Source organism: Parasteatoda tepidariorum, chromosome 10 (assembly GCF_043381705.1).
Source record: "Parasteatoda tepidariorum isolate YZ-2023 chromosome 10, CAS_Ptep_4.0, whole genome shotgun sequence".
NCBI lineage: Eukaryota > Metazoa > Arthropoda > Arachnida > Araneae > Theridiidae > Parasteatoda > Parasteatoda tepidariorum.
The window spans coordinates 29,404,233-29,422,498 of record NC_092213.1 but is presented as its reverse complement, the minus strand read 5'-3'; the positions used below and the strand labels follow the sequence as shown (position 1 = coordinate 29,422,498).

The window sequence follows — 18,266 nt, the reverse complement described above, 5'->3', positions numbered from 1 at the left end:
TTCTTCTGCTAATTCAAAAGTCTAGACATTTATTTATAACCAACAATTTTGTAATTTATCAGATCCTTTTTAAGAGGATGTTCTTTCGATTTTTTATTGTATAAAAATTTTTTTTGAAGAGACTAAAGGCCTGTTTATACTGTTCAAGTTCTTGATTCCAAGAACTTGGCGAAATTTCCCTCTCCAAGAAATTGGATGATTTGTCGACACTATCTAAGCAGAATTAATATTAAAAAAAAAATTTGTACATAAATATCTCATAAGCAACATATAAAAAGAAAAAGAATCATGTTCTGATTCTATTTAAGGGCATTTACAATGCTGTTTAAAACTTTTCTGAAATAAATAATGGCCAATTGTATGAGAATAAGTCTATATTCACATTAAAATGCAAATCAAATATATAAAGTATATCTAACGTTCTGCCACACATTTAATATTAAAAGTTATTAAATGACATACATTTTATTTAGCAAATTTTATCGCAAACTTAATACTTTGGAGTGATCTGTCTCTGTGCGATGGTACACTAGTACCATATTTCTTTGGCTAAAAGATCTATTACTTCTGTCATGTGTTCTAACTCCATGGTCAGTTTGTCACGGATGATCATCACATTATCCATTGAAATACTCTTTGTGAGATGTTTGTTTCTAAGTGATAGTAGAAATCAAGGGGAACAAATCGTTTCTTTTGTGTTATTCTTTATAAAGAGTTTAAAATTGTTTTTCTTTTCCTCCCTTTGTTAAGCTAAAGAAACAATTTTGATTAAATTTTTTCTGAAACATGAAGGGTATTTCTTAGTAAGTAAAACCAAACAACATTTGAATTACTTAAGAAGAAAATAACCAAAACACTGGTACAGATTTTTTTCTCTTTTTTTAAAAAAAAATTCAAAAGTGGTTACAATTCAACGAAATACACTTTGAGGTTTACAGATTATAAGACATATAAATTAAACTAAATGTATTTTACTATATGTAATGGCAAAATCAAAATAAAAGCCAATTATTAGCCTGACAACAATGAGCAACTCATGGGTGTTAAAATAAGACATCGCCGATTCGTATTCACTATGATGGCTATTAAGTTGTATAATTTTAGAAACATAATATGCCTAGAATGGAAAAAAAATCTAAAATTTTCAATTCTCTGAAATTCTTTATGTGATGATCTGATTATTTTTGTTTACATTTTCATTTTTTAATTATTCATTGCTAAAATTACTTTAAAAAAGAGAAAGAGAAGCTATTATTAAATTAGAGTTATTATTATAAAATGTAGACAACTTTAGCATCACATATTCTAATACAATAATTTTAAGGTTTTGCAATTAAAAAATACAAAACTTTTAATATTTAAAAAGCGAAATGTTGTTGCTTTTCAAAATCTTTTATCAAAATTGTATTTAATGATGCTTTTACCCCTGTATGATTATGCATGCTAGCTCAGATTACCTTTGCTAGCACTTTAATCCTAATGTATGAACCTTTTCGTTAAACTGTTTTGATTGAAAATGTAACTTTACCTTTATTAGAAGCTAACTAGACATTGGTTGCCTCTTCGAAATTATTTACCTATGTACATCTTCATTTTTTAAAAAAATTTACTGACAAGGATCCAATTACTATTTAAAAAAATCAACATCTCGTTTGCCTTAACTTAGTTTCTCAAATATGTTGCCTTATAAAAAAAATTTTTTTTAAATTATTTGTATTTTATGTACTATTTGTCAACATAAGGGGTGGGGTGCTAGTGGAAAATAAATAATAGTTGCTATTCTTTCATAGACCAAAGATATTATTATAATATTGAACAGATTAGAGATATTACTGTCGTTGAGCAGCTGACCCAATTTTTGGGTTTACAACTACTAATGTTCAATTCCGTAGCCTTGTAATTTTGAACCAATCCGGAAGACAAGGAAACTCCTGGATCAGTACCTTCGGAGATATTGTTTTGTTATGGGAACCTAGAGGACTTTGCAGCTCGACAGATTTAACGTGCATCAGTCACCATTTACTACATGGGGAGTCTTCGGCGGGCAGGGATCGAACTCACGAACTCTTGGACATGGGCCCAGTGCCCTACCAACCAGGCTATCTTGGCCTCTTGACCAAAGATAGGAGTTATCCATTTATCAAAGGCATACAGCTAAATAAACTAACAGTCGCTTTACCTGCAATGCAATGGAATAACCTGTTTCCATAGCAACAGTCACCAACATGTCTACCATAAGGAGCTTATTCTTGTAATAAACTGGCAGAGCTTGGCTTTTCAGATTTTTCTTCTGAAATTAAAAACTACCAAATATCAAACTTGAATCAGAGGGGGGAACAATTTTAAAGTGGATAAACTCTTTTAAATTTATGACAACAACAGTAGTATTATTGACAAAATTAAAATCACATGATTAAATTGACAGCTTATTTTCACTTTGTTAATTTCTTGATATTGATTATTTTTCCTTAATAAATTTCTAGATAACAATTTTTTTTTACACTTTTCTAAACATTTTTGACTATATTTAAGAAACTAACTGTAAACAAGAGTAACTGTAATGTAAAACAGAGTCAATGATTAAAAGACACACTTTTGTAAAAATATTAACTGGTCAGCTGTATCAACACAATCTTTCTCCACTTATAAATTCAATATTTTTTTTCTTTTACAATTATTTTTTTTCCAATGAACTTTTGTTCTTTACCTCTGAAAATGCCGGAAGTGTTGCTCATTTAATGTTACCCAGTGGGCACCTGTGAACCAAAGTAACGGAAGCGAGCAACATTACCCATGCCACACTGCCACAGATACCCATTCATAGGGTGGGCCACATTCACACATCAGAGAACAACACACAGAGAGGAAAACATCCATGCCCTGAGAGGGATTCAAACCCACAGCCACTGGCTTCACAAACAGGCACTCTGACCGCTCGGCCATCTGGCCGGCATAGATTCAATATAAACAATAGCAGTTGCTAATAAAACAGTTCTGCCTTTCATTAAGAAACAATTTAAATTAGACACTAATTATTCTTTTCTTAAATGTGGTTTTCACTTTTACATTCATTTGGCAATGTGCCATGAACAACTGTATCGAAAGTCTTACTATGATTAACTAGACACAATATTCTGTTTAGTCAACATGCCTGAACTATTTAGTTCCTTAGAAATATGTAACAAACTATTATGCTATTTCCCACACTGATTGCATGAATATTTCGATGAGCAATTGCATAAATGATGACCTGACATTAAACAATTAATACACAAATTATATTTTTTAGCTCCATCATACATATCCTCAGGAGGGAGTTTTTTAAAAATATTACAAAAATATATTGTATGTGATAAATTACACAAAATACACTTTTTATTTTCCATATTCAACATAAAGTTTTTGTTTCGAAATAAGATAGGGGATTTTTTTTGTTTTTATTTAACTATTTCCGTGAATGTTTTCCAAGACCTGACTTCTTTTTTCCATAAAAGTTAATAAATTGTCTAATTCTGGTACTTTCTTATCATCTGGCATTTTCTAAGGAAAGCTCAAATTGTTTTTTACTTCTAACGATCTAATTATTTCAAAACAATATTTAAAATAATAAAATTACATAAATTGTTTTTTCAGAACTTTAAATTTTTTTAAGTTCTCAAATTTTCTATTTAAGTTATCAACAATTTTTCTTAAATCTATATGTGATTCATTAAACAGTTTTTCGATTTCAAGAATTGATTGTATATGGTTATCAACAATAATTTGTTTATTTTCATATCGCTCTTCCAAAGTTTGGAATAAAGATATAAACGTATCATCTTCTGTTTCCAAAAGCTGTGCTTTTCCTTTAAGTAGTATTTGTAATTTTTCATTATCTGATAAATAATTTTTGCTTCCAATAACAATATTAAATTGATTTTGGAATGTTGTGAATTCTAAATAATTTCCTGAAAATGCTGGAGTAGAAACTTCAAGAATACGATAATTAATGTATTTGACATAGAAGATTGTTAATCCACTTTAGTATTATGCATAGCAATAGTTTTCTTTTTTAATATTTTTTTTTTTTTGGGGGGGGGGTTAATTTGTACTTCCAATTTTTCTACTCTGGAATCGATATCTATCAAATCCTCTTTATTATCCTTTGCAGCTTCATTTTCAACAGTGTCATAATAGTTGTCACATAATAAGCAAATGGGTGATTTAATTTTTTCAATAATATTTAGTTTTGTATCCAAGTCAACTTCATTATATTCTTTATACGATTTACCCAACAAAATTTTGAGACGAGTTATTTGAGCTTTGATGCTCTCCACTAAATGATTAAGTCTTTCCATGTTTATGAAATTAAGTTTCTTCATGCACAGTCAATTAGTTTACAAATAATCCACGATTCAAAATCGAAACTATTCAAAGTCTCTGATTAAACGGACTAAAATGTTTACAAAGATAAAAAAGATAATATTAGTTTAAAAATTAACTAATATTCTCTTACAGGATGTTCACTACATAACAGCCTCAATCAAGGAACAAACAAGCAATAATAAAGAGAAACAAATATTACAAGAAGCGGTTACCACAATTGGCGAACTATCTTTTTCATGGCAACAACAACAATTTTTCATTCAACAATGACCAAAAGACTGATGACTTTCAATCTGAATTTAAATATGAATTTGAACCATCCAAAGTTTGTAATTTTAAGAATCATTAAGGTTTAACATTTTTAAATAAAATATAAAGATGATATAAGCATTCCAAAACAACTAAGTTTTAATGTGTATTAAAAATATGCATTCAAAAATTAGTAAATAATCTCTAACAAATCCCTTTCTTTTGAAGTTATTGCAAGGTTTCCCAGAGTATTTATAAGTTTTTTGCATTGTTTTAAAATTTCCATTTATTTCTGAGATTGGGAAAATAATTAATTTTGTTTCAAAATTTTTTTTTAACAAATATGTAAAAATAAGTAGAAGTTACAATAAAAAAGCAAATAAAATACATAAATAAGATTTTTTTTATTAACATTGAAACTATAAAAAAAAGTGTCAATAGAAAACAAATAATGTTTATTTTTCTTCAAGGTATAGTTTTGAATTACTCATTGCATATAGTTTCTGCAGTCAAGATTCAATCTTATAAGATTTTTCTCTTGTGTGAGTAAGATAGTGTTTATTTAAAGTGGATTTTTGAGTATATCTTTTATCACACGTGCTGCATGAATAAGTTTTCTCTCGGTTATGAGAAAGATAATGTACTTTTAATTTAGAGCTATCGCTAAACGATTTATTACACACACTGCATGGATAAGGTTTTTCTTCAATATGAATGAAAGAATGTCTTTCTAATTTAGATTTAGATCTATAAGATTTATTACACTCACTGCATGTGAAAGGATTCTCTCCAGTATGAATATAAGAGTGTTCAATTAAATAGCTTTTCCGCGTAAATGCTTTATCACAAGCACTGCATGAATAAGGTTTTTCTCCAGTATGTACTAGAGTGTGATGCATTAAATTGCTTTTATGGGTGAATGCTTTATCACATACACTGCATGAGTAAGGTTTCTCCCCTGTATGAATAAGGATGTGTTTGCTTAAAGCATAATTCCGTCTGAATGTTTTATTACATATACTACAAGGATATGGTCTTTCCTTAGAGTGCACAAGACAGTGTTTAATTAAAAATGTCTTTTTTGTAAATTTAAGATTGCATTCATTGCATGAATAAGGTTTCTCTCCAGTATGAACAAGAGTGTGATCAATTAAATTGCTTTTCCGTTTAAATGATTTATCACATAGGTTGCATGAATACGGTTTCTCTCTAGTATGAACAAGACTGTGCCTGTTTAAAGCAGAATTCTGTTTGAATGTTTTATTACATACACTACAAGAATATGATTTTTCCTTAGAATGAAAAAGGGAGTGTTTATTTAAAGAAGACTTTTTCGGAAATGTTTGATTAGACTCATTATATGAATGAGGTTTCTCTCCAGTTTGTACAAGAGAATGGTGAACGAAAGCGCTTTTCTGTGTGAATGTTTTATCACAGACACTGTGTGAATATAGTTTTTCTCCGTCACAAACAAGAGGGTGCTCTTTGAAATCACCTTTCGGTGTGAATGTATTGTTACTCATTCTGTATGAATAAGACAGCTCTGCAAAATGAAGAAGAACGTTTATTTTAATATGATTTTTTGTTATAGATTTGTCATACGCATAGATGAATATTTTTCTTTCTTTTTTTCAGCATTAAGATTCAATTATTTATTTACATTATGCAAGCATGAAATTTGACTGAGACCGCGACAGTTGAGAGTGTGACAAGCTATGTGCTATTAGCTTATAGCTTTTATGGTAAATGCTTGATCGCCTAAGAAAGCTGTAAGCAAATAGCATTGAACCCGACTCTCAACCTCTCTCTGTTTTTGTCTTGATTTTCAAATAGATTAAAAACTTTAAGTTAGTAAATTGAAAGCTACACTGAACCTAAATCTTAAAAAAGTGTCGTGGAAATTTTGAAGAAATATTTATACACTTTTATTGTCTGGATATACGAAGAATATTAAGAAATGGGAAAATATCGTAATATCGGAGGAGGTTTAAGACATGGAACTGGTCTTCTCCCCAGAAGGCGTATTCGAGGGCTGCAATCGCGAGCAGTTCTTCGATTGGTGCTGACATCTATTTTTATTCAAAAGAACCAATTTATAAGCAAAAATATATTTGATAATATTAATTTCATCTCAAAGCAAAAAAATTACATAAATTTAAAATTTAGGGCCCTACTTACTATTACTGTTGTCAAGAAATTAATATAATCATATTTTTTGTTAATTGCAACTGCTAGTTAGATAATAATCATGTACATGTAACCATAACCGCTTGCAAAGTAAACAAATAACCTGCCGGTTCTTATCAAAATTGACACAATCATATAATTAGTTTAAATAATTTCTAATTAAAGCCTTAAAATTTATAAAATTTTTTAATAGTTTAGCATGGCTGCAACATTCAAAGGGAAGCGTGCATTGATTACTGGCGCTGGCAGAGGTAGCATTAAAATAATAATAATAATATAATTTTATCTTTCTTAAAATCGTTATCTGGTTCAGATATAGCTAGTTTAAATTATATTCTCTAGAGTTGTTCACTTAAAATCTCTTAAAACCTGAGAATTAATATTTTATGTTAATCCCTATATAAAGTATTGTTTTTTTTAAAAATTACTAAGTGACTAAATAATCTAATTACTAAGTGACTAAATAAAATGAATTAAGAATGTTTAGTAGCCTATTAAGCCAGTTACAAAATCCTGATTTTTTGAAGTTATAATAATAGGATTTTGTAAATAGGGGGCAGTTTTCAAGTTTATATTTATTTATATATATATTTTAAAATTATTTTGGTGCAGTTTTAGCTAGATTACGATCATTTTTTAAGATCGTTATCTGATACATCTTATGTTGAGTTATATTTTTTCGTAGGTATTTAAAATAAAAATTTAAAAAAATAAAACTTCTCTTATGACATGAAAATCAATAAATGTTTCTCTAAGATCATTATCTTGCAAAGATATGGCTAATCTAGTATATACTAATGTATCAGATTAGCCTGATCTAATACATTATTTATAAAACCACTAACATAGTATATTAGTTACACAGTGGCGTAGCGAGGGGGGAGCAAGGGGGGGCATCATGCCCCGGGCGCTACTCACAAAGGGGCGCCAAATGGTCAGCAAAACAAAAAAAATTGTTGGATAATTTTTATTTTTATTATAATTTATTTCTGCAAAAAATATTTTAAATTTAGTGCCAGTGAAATATGATAAATGTTAATTCGTAAATAAAAAGGAACACTAATCAAACTGTAATAATATATTCATAATAGAAATGACACGTCTTTTCTAATGGCTGGCTGACTCGACCTGTATCTGTCAGCACTTCCTTATGGCATCTACGCTGTGTGGTTACATATATTATCTCCAAATATTTGCACTGTACAAAAATCGTTTGTATGTTTGTACAGTGTATAATACAGATTTCAATGGAATAGAACTCTTTATCGAAGAATGTGACTGTAAAATGTTACTCCTTTGTAGAAAAGAAATTGAACTTAAAACTCCATTAGAATTTCTTACTTTTATAATCCCGTATGGAGAAGATGTTTTTCCAAACCTGAGAGTGGCACTTCAAATACTCCTGACTATCTCAGTATCAATTGCTAACTGCGAATGGTCATTCAGCAAATTAAAATTAATTTTGACATATCTACGATCAACGGTGGGACAAGATCACCTAAGTGACCTGGCATTTTTAAGTGTGGAAAGAGAAAAATTTGAAATGATCAACTTTGATGATATTATTGATAAATTTGCTTCATCAAAAGCGGAAAATTTACACATAGTAATTAGTTTTATAATTGTATTATAATCATATTATTAAATATATGTATCTCCTTAGAGATAATAAATATTTACTTTTTTATTGTTTTAAAACTGCGTGTTTTTAAAATATTTCTTTATAAATATGTAAAATAAATAATAGGTATCTTATGAACTAATTCTAGATGATCATATACATTTCAAAGTCTAGTCTTGTTTTCTCAACTACATTTTTTGTCTCAAATTTAATGCCTAACTTGAGCCTATGACTTTATTTATTCTACTTTATTTATTTATTACTTTGCGAGTATATTTTACTTATAATATTAGATGGATTTCAAATGGGGGGGGCGCTAAAAAGGTATTGTGCCCCGGGCGCGAGTTAAGCTCGCTACGGCACTGTAGTTACATAACCTTATATATATGTAACGTTTGAATAATATACATTTATTCAGAGGTTTTTTTTAAAAAATCTTTTTTTAACATCTTTTACAGCATGAGAACCAATATTGTTTTAACAATGATGATTAACTAGAAATTTTCTAAGGAGAATATTAATTTTTAAATTGATAATTGTATTTACAGAAGAGGTTACAGTGTTCAGTAATTTGTGTTTTTCCTTTTGTGTTTTTCCTTGCACTACCTTGCTTTTTTTAAATTTTAATAAAATGTTTTTATAAAGAAAATGGAATTTCTCTAATCCAATGTTGTAGTCTTTAAAAAAAAAACTGTATATTACATGACATTTTAAATCAGGTAACCATCAATTTTAAAATAATCTCATACTGATGTGGTTTGTTTCATTTAATTATTCATAGCCTTTCAAATCATAACCTTTATTACATAACCATTATTCATAGCCAGCAAAATTATAACCTTTATTACATAATAAGCTACTACGCAAGCTATTTTTTTAGAAAAAAAAATTTTAGAACTTAATGTATGTGTTCATTTTTTTAAAATAAAAACTGTGTTTAGAAAAAAGGTTGTAGTTATGAGCTAATTCTAATTTCCCTGCTAGAATCCTGTTTATGTAAATTTTCAATTTGATTTTGTGTGACAAAACATATTTCGCGTTTTTCAGCTGCTGTTTATGGAAAAACCATTACTCTTGTATGAAAATTTAACCAATACTAATAATAAATAATTAAAAATATAAAAATGACATTCTTTTTTTTTTGTAGCAGTATCTTTAAATTTATAATAACTAAATGAAATTTAATTATCTAGGTATAGGAAGAGCTATTGTCAAGGAACTTGTTTCGTTAGAAGCTTCTGTAGTAGCCTTGAGTCGCACCAAAGAACATTTAGTGACACTTAAAAATGAAGTATGCTTTTTTTTTAATTTTTAAAATTAAAGTAGCTTTGTAATTAATATCATTCATTAAATCATTCATTATTTTTTTTAGTTTCCTCAAATTGAAATCGTTGCTGTTGATATTGCTGATTGGAAGGAAACAGAAAAAGTTGTTAAAAATCTAGGAACTTTCGATCTCTTGGTAAACAATGCAGGAATTGGGGAGTTGGAAAAAGTAGGCGACATTACAGAGGATGTAGTTGATAGGTATTGCCAGATTCTTTTATGAGTATTTGTATTTAGTTTTCATACCATTATGTGTTTCTAATTATTTATTTTATTTCATTTTAGAACATTTGCTGTGAATGTGAAGGCTGTAATTAATATCTCTCAAGTTAGTACATACAAATCTTATTTTTTGTCTTAAAATAAAAAAATTACTTATTTAAAATCCTTTTTAATCATAAAAATATGTGTTACAGTTCAATTGTATACCTATTGTTAACTTGCCCTTTTTTTAAAAATATTTATTAATTTTTTACATGCATATAGATCTAGCATTTTTATGTAATGATTAAGAATTGGTATAGATATCATTTAAAATAATAAGAATTTTTTATTCAAGAATTAAAAGGTAGATTATTGTTCTGGACTTTAAATAAGATTATCTTTCAAATCTTTTGATAAGTTTAAGCAAAGAAATCTTGTTTCAAGCATTATTTACTGTAAACTCTACAAGTTACACTGATATTATGGATGTTCCAATTGACTTTAGCCACTTAAATATACTTTGGAATACTATCTAAACTTGCTTCGAAGCATGTATTTTTACCTAATATTGCCAATGGTTTTGCTCTGATAAAATTAATTTTTAATCTGCAAAAGATGAAAAGTTGTAGATTAGCTTTTTTACTGTCACTTAGTCCAAATTAGTCTGAAAAATACTTTGTTTAGCAGTTGTTCTTCAAATTAATCACATAAAGAACATTTATTTTGTTGTCTGGAAAAGATATTAAGTCTTACTTATTAACTAAATTTATAGTTTATTAATTAAATTACTAAATTATATTCAGAATCTACAAAAAAGTTAAGTTTTAACTTAAAAAATAAATTTATTTTAAGTCATTAATAAATTATCTATTCCTTATGAAGTAAAAAAATGGTAAATGTGGTATTTGTTAGATTTAACTGTTGTTCAAACAACACGAAAATATAAAACTGCCATATCAACTTCAAATATATATATTTGAAGAAAATATTATAAGAAGAAATAAAATAAGTTAGAGGATCATCATCATATCACCCGTCAGAGAACTGAAAGTGTCAGCACAGCAAAAGAAAACCAAAATCATTAACACGAAATAACAAAGGACTACTGGAAATAGCAACCTAACTATTAAAAAGGAAATATATTAAAACGAAATTAAAGTGGAAGCACTGACTTACAAGATAATATCATCAGGGGGATCAAAGGAATTTTGTAAATTCAATAGATAAATTTTAAAAATTTTACAGATGCCTCTATGAAAATCAAATTTTAAAATAATTATTTTTTTTACCCTGTGTACATGAAATATTTACTTATAAATGAAATTTGTAGTAATTTGCCAAATCTTGGTTCCCCCCCCTCCCATTATTGTGTTTCTTAATGACTTTCTACTTGCAAACTATAATAAAGATAAAATTTCTGTTTATAATTTTTTTTTTAAAAAAACAATAATATTTTTTAAAAATGGCTCTTTTTTAAAAATTTATGAGAAAATTTTTTTTAAAATAAATTTTAACTTTAGTAATAATAGTTTAGAAACATAATTATTTTATAATTTACAGGTATTTAAATAGGCAATAAATATTAATTTATAATTGTAATCTAATAATTAATTTCTAATCTTATAATAAATGTAATAAAGTATAATTTATTTCATAGGTTGTATCAAAAAAAGTTTTTTCCTACTATATTTTTTAAAAGCAGTTATGTGTTTTTATAAATATATTTAGTATTCTACATAATTTTTTAATCTAAAAGTTTTAATGCTTTGTAAAATAGCCAATATCTTAATTAGTTACCTCTATCTATTCATCAAAATAATAATTAAACTAATATTACACAGTTTGAAATCTTTATAACACAAACTTTTAAACGTGAAGCTTTGCGTTATATAGAATTTTGTGTTGATCATTTCACTCATCATTTTTGTGATCATTTCACTCATTTAGCTTACTCATTAAAAATGGTAATGTATATCTGGAACAGATGAATATTAATGCTTTACATAGAATTACATTGCATTATATAGAATTACATTGCATTATATAGAATTACATTGCATTATATAGTATTTTGTGTTACATAGATCATTTCACTCATCTAGCTTACCCATTAAACATGGTAATGTATATCTGGAACAGATGAATATTAATGCTTTACATAGCATTGTATAGAATTACATTGCATTATATAGAATTTTGTGTTACATAGAACATTTCACTCATCTAGCTTACTCATTAAATATGGTAATGTATATCTGGAACAGATGAATATTAATGCTTTACATAGAATTACATTGCATTATACGGAATTTTGTGTTACATAGATCATTTCACTCATCTAGCTTACTCATTAAACATGCTAATGTATATCAGAAACAGATAAATATTAATGCTTTATATAGCATTTACATTGCATTATATAGAATTTTGTGTTACATAGATCATTTCACTCATCTAGCTTACCCATTAAACATGGTAATGTATATCAGAAACAGATAAATATTAAGGCTTTACAAAGCATTTACATTGCATTATATAGAATTCTGTGTTATATAGAGCAGATGAATATTAATGTTTCAAAACAATTTTGAAATGCAAATATTTTAAAATATAAAAATATACATTTGAATTTTAATTATTTACCCAAAAAAAAATTAAGACTATCACGTGCTTTTGAACAAATATTTAACAAATTTATTCATTTCTGTTTGCTTTGCAGATTGTAAAATTAGTGTTAGTTTATGGCGAATTGCATTATATAAGACTTCTATTGTATTACCTTGTAAAAAATATTTCATATTTATTTATCTTATTAATATTATTTTTAAAATTATAATGATTTTACAAAAATTAAATTGAGCTTAGTTTCCTGAAGCATTTTTGTGTTATTTTTTTAACATTATTCAATTGCTAAAAAATATTCAGTGATATTTTCAAATTTATTCTTTATATTTACAGATTGTTGCCAATGGAATGAAAAAGGCGGGTATCCGTGGCAGTATAGTCAACATGTCTAGTCAAGCAGCCATTATTGCCCTTGACAAACATGCTACCTATTGTGCTTCAAAAGGAGCATTAGACCAACTAACTAAAGTGATGGCTCTGGAACTTGGTCCCTCTGGTGTAAGATACTTATAACTCTTTAATGCTTATAAAAAATCACCTATTTTTCCCTTCAATTTAGCTAATATAGACTTCTAAAAAATTAAATTGCAGTCACAATGTAGTTAGAGAAGGTTTATGATAAATATATATTTAATGTTATTGGAATGTGGTAGTGCAATGGGAAATGAATTTAATTTCAAAATAAAGGTTAGGTTATTAAAATATTTTCCAGGTTGTCTTCAGGGAAAATTTTTAAAAGAATGAAATAAGCATATCTCAAGCATATATAATAAAATTAATTACTCTTCTGAAAATATAATTAATTACAAATTTAACAATATAACTTAAAAATGATCAGAATAGATAAACAAATGATTTATTACTCACCATTTAAATCCATGGATTGGGAGGATGCTGCTTATGAAAATAAATAATTTAAATTTGAAAGAAAAACAAAATAAAAAGTTTCTGTTAATCATGGTTAATCAATTTATTTCAAGAAAAATATACGAAATGAAAAAATAATAAATTGAGAACAATTCTTCATGGTTTATAGATAAATTAGGTTTAAAAAATGGAAAATGTGTAGAACCAAAAATTAAAGAATATTCTTATTAATTTTAAATAAAATTTAATTTCTTTTTAAAATAGTTTATTTATTCATTTAATAAATTTTGAGAACTGTAATGATTATTTCGATACGAATGTTCAACTTAATAATAAATTATATTTTTAAATCAATTTAAAGTTAATAACCAAAGTATTCAAACTGGGAACTTATATGTTTAATCAATTCAAAACTAAAGAAAGTTAATATTTTGTTTTTGTAATCAATAAAATTTTACAATCAAAATTTCCTTATTTATTTATTGCCCAATAAATTTGAAATCAGGCAAACCTCGGGAGTACAGATAATACAACATACAAGAATATATACAAATATCACTAATCACATTTCAAAATCCTGAATTGTTATTTACTCCTAACAACAAGAATATGCCTATGTATTACCAAAGGCATACAGGAATTTAATTCAGTTTTTTTGTAGGAAGAAATATTATTAGTGAATTCATAATTTAAGATAAGCTTTTAGAGTGAATTGATTTCATTAACGACTATTAACTTTTATGATAGAGACAACATACCTTTTAACTAACTAACTAAAATATTTCGTAAATTTAATGACCTTTCTTTTGAGTGAATAGTATGTCCTTTTTGGGACATTTTGTTGTAATATATTTAATTAGCTAGAGTAACGAAAGATATAATAGCAGATGATAAAGCGAAGAAAGTGACTGAAAAAGAATTCACGATTTACGTTTGGCGAGCAGTAAGGGTTATCTCAATTTCAAGTGCAAGGACGTTTTTTCCTATACTCCCCGTCCTTAAATGAACTCTTCATCCAAGGAGGTGCAGCCAAGTGCCAACTCCTGATGAACGAACTATATATTTCTGAGGTATTTGAGTTCATGAGTTCTATGGCGAATTACTATTTGCCCCTTTGGAGGAAACTAAGTTGTTAAGTCTGTCTCATTTTTATTAAAATTTATAGTCTCATATTTTTCACTGTACAATTTTCTAATTTTTCGTATGTAAATCTTTTCAGATTCGAGTAAATAGTATAAACCCAACTGTTGTACGTACTGAGCTAGGTATGATGGCTTGGGGGGAAAAAAAGATAGAAGCTGCTATGAAAGCAAAAATACCTTTGGGAGATTACTGTGGTAAGATTTATTATGTTTATCATGTAACAACATATTAATAGGTTTTAAAATAATTTTTTTAAATTTTCTTTTTTGTCTGGATATAAATACATAAAAGAAATCTTCAGTTTAAATAATTCTTCTCCTTCAAAATTCAATTTCAATTCTTTCATGATTTTTTCACCCTTTTTCCTTTAAAACTTTTTTTCCATTTCTATTTTTTCTAGTCATTTGAAATAATTGTTGTTTGTTTGTTTTAAACACATGCTATGGAAGAAAAAATACCTCTTGATAACTATAAGATTTATCATATTGGTCATGTAAAATTCAAATAATTTACAAGTTTTTCATATGACCTAATTTGTACTGTGTAATATAAATTTGTCTGTACTTATCTTATTATAGACACATGGGTGAAGCAATGATTTGAAAAAAGGCCTCTTCTTTAATATGTCAGAAATATTATTCCTACTCTTTAATCTTTTTCAACGATTTTAAGCAAATATGAATTACAAAACATTTTGTAGTTTATATATTAAAAATACTTGCAATTACTGCTTTTTTAATTGATTAAAGGGTAAAATTTATTTAACTTAATTGAGAAAATAATTTCTTTCATTTAATAACAATATCTTATTTAATTTGTTGTTTATAGTTATTCATCAATAGATAAATTAGAGTTGTAAATAAATTAGCTTTACTTTTATTGCATTTCTATTTTGTCAAAAATAATTATTTTAACTGAAATAATAAGTTTTATTTCAGTCATTTAAATATCAAATAAAAAAAGGAGTCAAATTGCTGTTTGGAAAAAGAGGGGGAAATATATATATCATTTAGAGCAAAACCCATACAGAATTAAAATATGCCTGTGCAAATATTTCAATTAGTCTGGAATGAAGCACAGAGAACATTTTTATACTTTTTTTCATCATCTAGCATTTCCATTTGTTAATGAACTTATTAACTTGTTTTAAAACTTTGTGAAGAAACCATACATTCCTAAACAGAATACAACGATCTGTATATTTCTATGTCCTTCTGTTTCTTTTTTTAAAACATTAAACCTTTTTCTAGCATTGGTCAGTAAATTAATGTTAATCATTAGTAAAATAGATATATCTTTTCCGAATATAAAAGATATTGCTTATAATGCTGACATCAAGCTATATTTTTCTAACTGTAATTTAAGTAACTTTCTCAACTAATGGTAACAAAAGAATACAAAATATTATAAGTTCTATAATAACAGAACTTTCTTTGAAAGAAACACGCTTAAAAGCAGCAGAACTTTCAAAAGAAAGAATAATTGAAGCAATAAAGAAAAAAACAATGGAAATAAAAATATGACCACCGAAGCCGACGTCTTCAAGGGGTACCAGCTCCGGAAGCCATAAAACAAAATCTTTTCTATTGAAAGAGTGGACAAATGTCAAAATTAAGTCTCTCAGTACCCCGAAGATTTTGTAAAAGTCCAGGAAGAAATACATAAAATCAAATAAGAGGAGAAATTCTTTATTGTTTCAAGTTCTCAATTAATATTTTAGTTATATTTATGAAATTTATATTAATTTGTCTTATATATTGTGAATTAAAAGAAATTGTAAGCATAGTGTTATACTTAAAGCATAGTGTTATACTTAGTGTTATACTCATTAAAAATGTCAAAAAAGTAGTTTATTCTTTATTATTATTAAATTGTTAGTACTAAATCAGATCATAAACTTACTTCATCATTTCATATATGTATGTTAGGGTAAAAACCCAAAGTCTAATAAAACCTAGCTTTTACCGAAGTGGCTTGGTAAAAGTTTGAAGTATGCTTTAGCATAATTCTATTTTGTTCTTTTATCAAGCCCTTGTAGTAAAACTTAGAAGCCCCTTTAGACATTAGAAACTGCTAGATTTTACCACAAAATCTTGGTGAGAAATATTGAAGCATACCTCGAACTTTTATCAAGCTACTTTGGTAATAGCTAGGTTTTACTGGTAGAACGTAGGATTTACCAGACTTTAGACTTTTACAGTAACATATTTATGCATGCAGCCTATTTGACATTCTTAGCCTTTCTTATCATTCTATTATTTTCAAATCGTTTTTAATTGACAAATTATAATACAAAAAAAAAACCTGTTTGAACATATAAAAAAAAATAATAAAAAAAAATTTAAAAAAAAAACGTGTAGATGTTTTCCCGAGATTGGCTGNAAAAAAAAAAAAACAGATTTAAAAGCCCCTCCCAAAAAAAAGTTTTTTTTTTCCAACTTTGATAATTTTTACAGTCCAATTAATTATGTTTATCATTTTTTTGTTTTAAATTTAGGTTTTAAAAATACTAGTGCAGATTGTTCACAATTCTTTGTGTTATAGTATTGTTTATATTTTATATATACAATTTTTTAAAAAAAGGAAGAAAAAAATTTTAATATTTTGCTACTTCATTTCCTAAAACAAGTTTTCATTAGTATCAAAAATGAATAGTAAAAAAATAGTAGTGAATATAAGTTTTGTATGAAAGAAAACAAATATTCAAATTTTTTTTCTTCCTAATAATTGTTAATTACCTCTTCTTTTTTTTTTTCTCTGATGTTGCAAGGCATTGAGATACTAAAATTTGTTATTTGAAGAAAATAAATAATATTTTACAATAGACATTTCTTTTTTTTTTCTTCTTTTTAATTTTAATAAAAATTTTTTATTGCTGATTTTTTTTAAATATATGCATAGAGGATAATGGATATTGTTTTATGCACACACTTTTAACTTCCATTTTTTTATATTCTTAAAAAAAAGTATACATATGTATGACTTCATTGCAAGAACATTTCACATTTAGAAGTGTTTTGAAATTGTAATAAAATTGTTAACATAACTGAATTTGCAATAAATTATCCATAAAATAAAATAAAGCCAAATGAATTTACTTATCTGAACTAGAAATAGGAAATTACACTTTCCTAATTGTAATGAACGTAACGTTATCATCTAACATTAAGTTACACTTGTGTATTTTTTAGATCCGGAAGATGTGGTTAAAGCAACTGTATTTCTTTTGAGTGATGATGCTCGCATGATTACTGGAGTTCAGTTACCTGTTGACGGAGGATATATCATACAATAATTGTAATGTTATTGCACCTATGATTAATAATAATTATAAAAATAAGCCATAATGACCACTGCAGTGCAATAACCTGTTACTAAAGAATATGATGCCATAAATAAATCACTTCACCTAAAATAATATTTAATTATTTTTATAACGGAAAAGTTACATTTGTTATAGTTTTATATCATTTTAGAAGTATTTTTGTATTTTTAATTATTATCTTGTTTGTTTTTAAAGGTATAATAAAAGATTATATTTTGGTAAGCTGTTGTTCTTTTTCACCTATTGCTAAATTCAAAATAAAATTTCCATCTCTCAACATCCATATTTTCATTTAATTATATATAATATTGTAATCGTTTAATATTCATTTAATTATATCAAAGTAATAATGAT

The 18,266-nt window shown here is 26.7% G+C and overlaps 2 protein-coding genes across 2 annotated transcripts; one reads left to right on the top strand and one right to left on the bottom strand.

Moving 5' to 3' along the window:
* Window positions 1-4,999: 4,999 nt before the first annotated feature.
* Window positions 5,000-6,298, bottom strand: LOC107449803 (zinc finger protein 271). The gene has a single exon (XM_016065458.4). It carries the CDS (start codon window positions 6,135-6,137, stop codon window positions 5,124-5,126), a length of 1,014 nt encoding a protein of 337 aa, XP_015920944.1. The 5' UTR covers window positions 6,138-6,298; the 3' UTR covers window positions 5,000-5,123.
* Window positions 6,299-6,871: 573 nt separating this feature from the next.
* Window positions 6,872-18,134, top strand: LOC107449805 (L-xylulose reductase). Its single transcript, XM_016065461.3, has 7 exons — window positions 6,872-7,052; window positions 9,616-9,713; window positions 9,795-9,949; window positions 10,034-10,076; window positions 12,911-13,075; window positions 14,664-14,781; window positions 17,779-18,134. The coding sequence occupies exons 1-7, from the start codon at window positions 7,001-7,003 to the stop codon at window positions 17,880-17,882; spliced, it is 735 nt and encodes a 244-aa protein (XP_015920947.1). The 5' UTR covers window positions 6,872-7,000; the 3' UTR covers window positions 17,883-18,134.
* The last annotated feature ends 132 nt before the right edge of the window (window positions 18,135-18,266 follow it).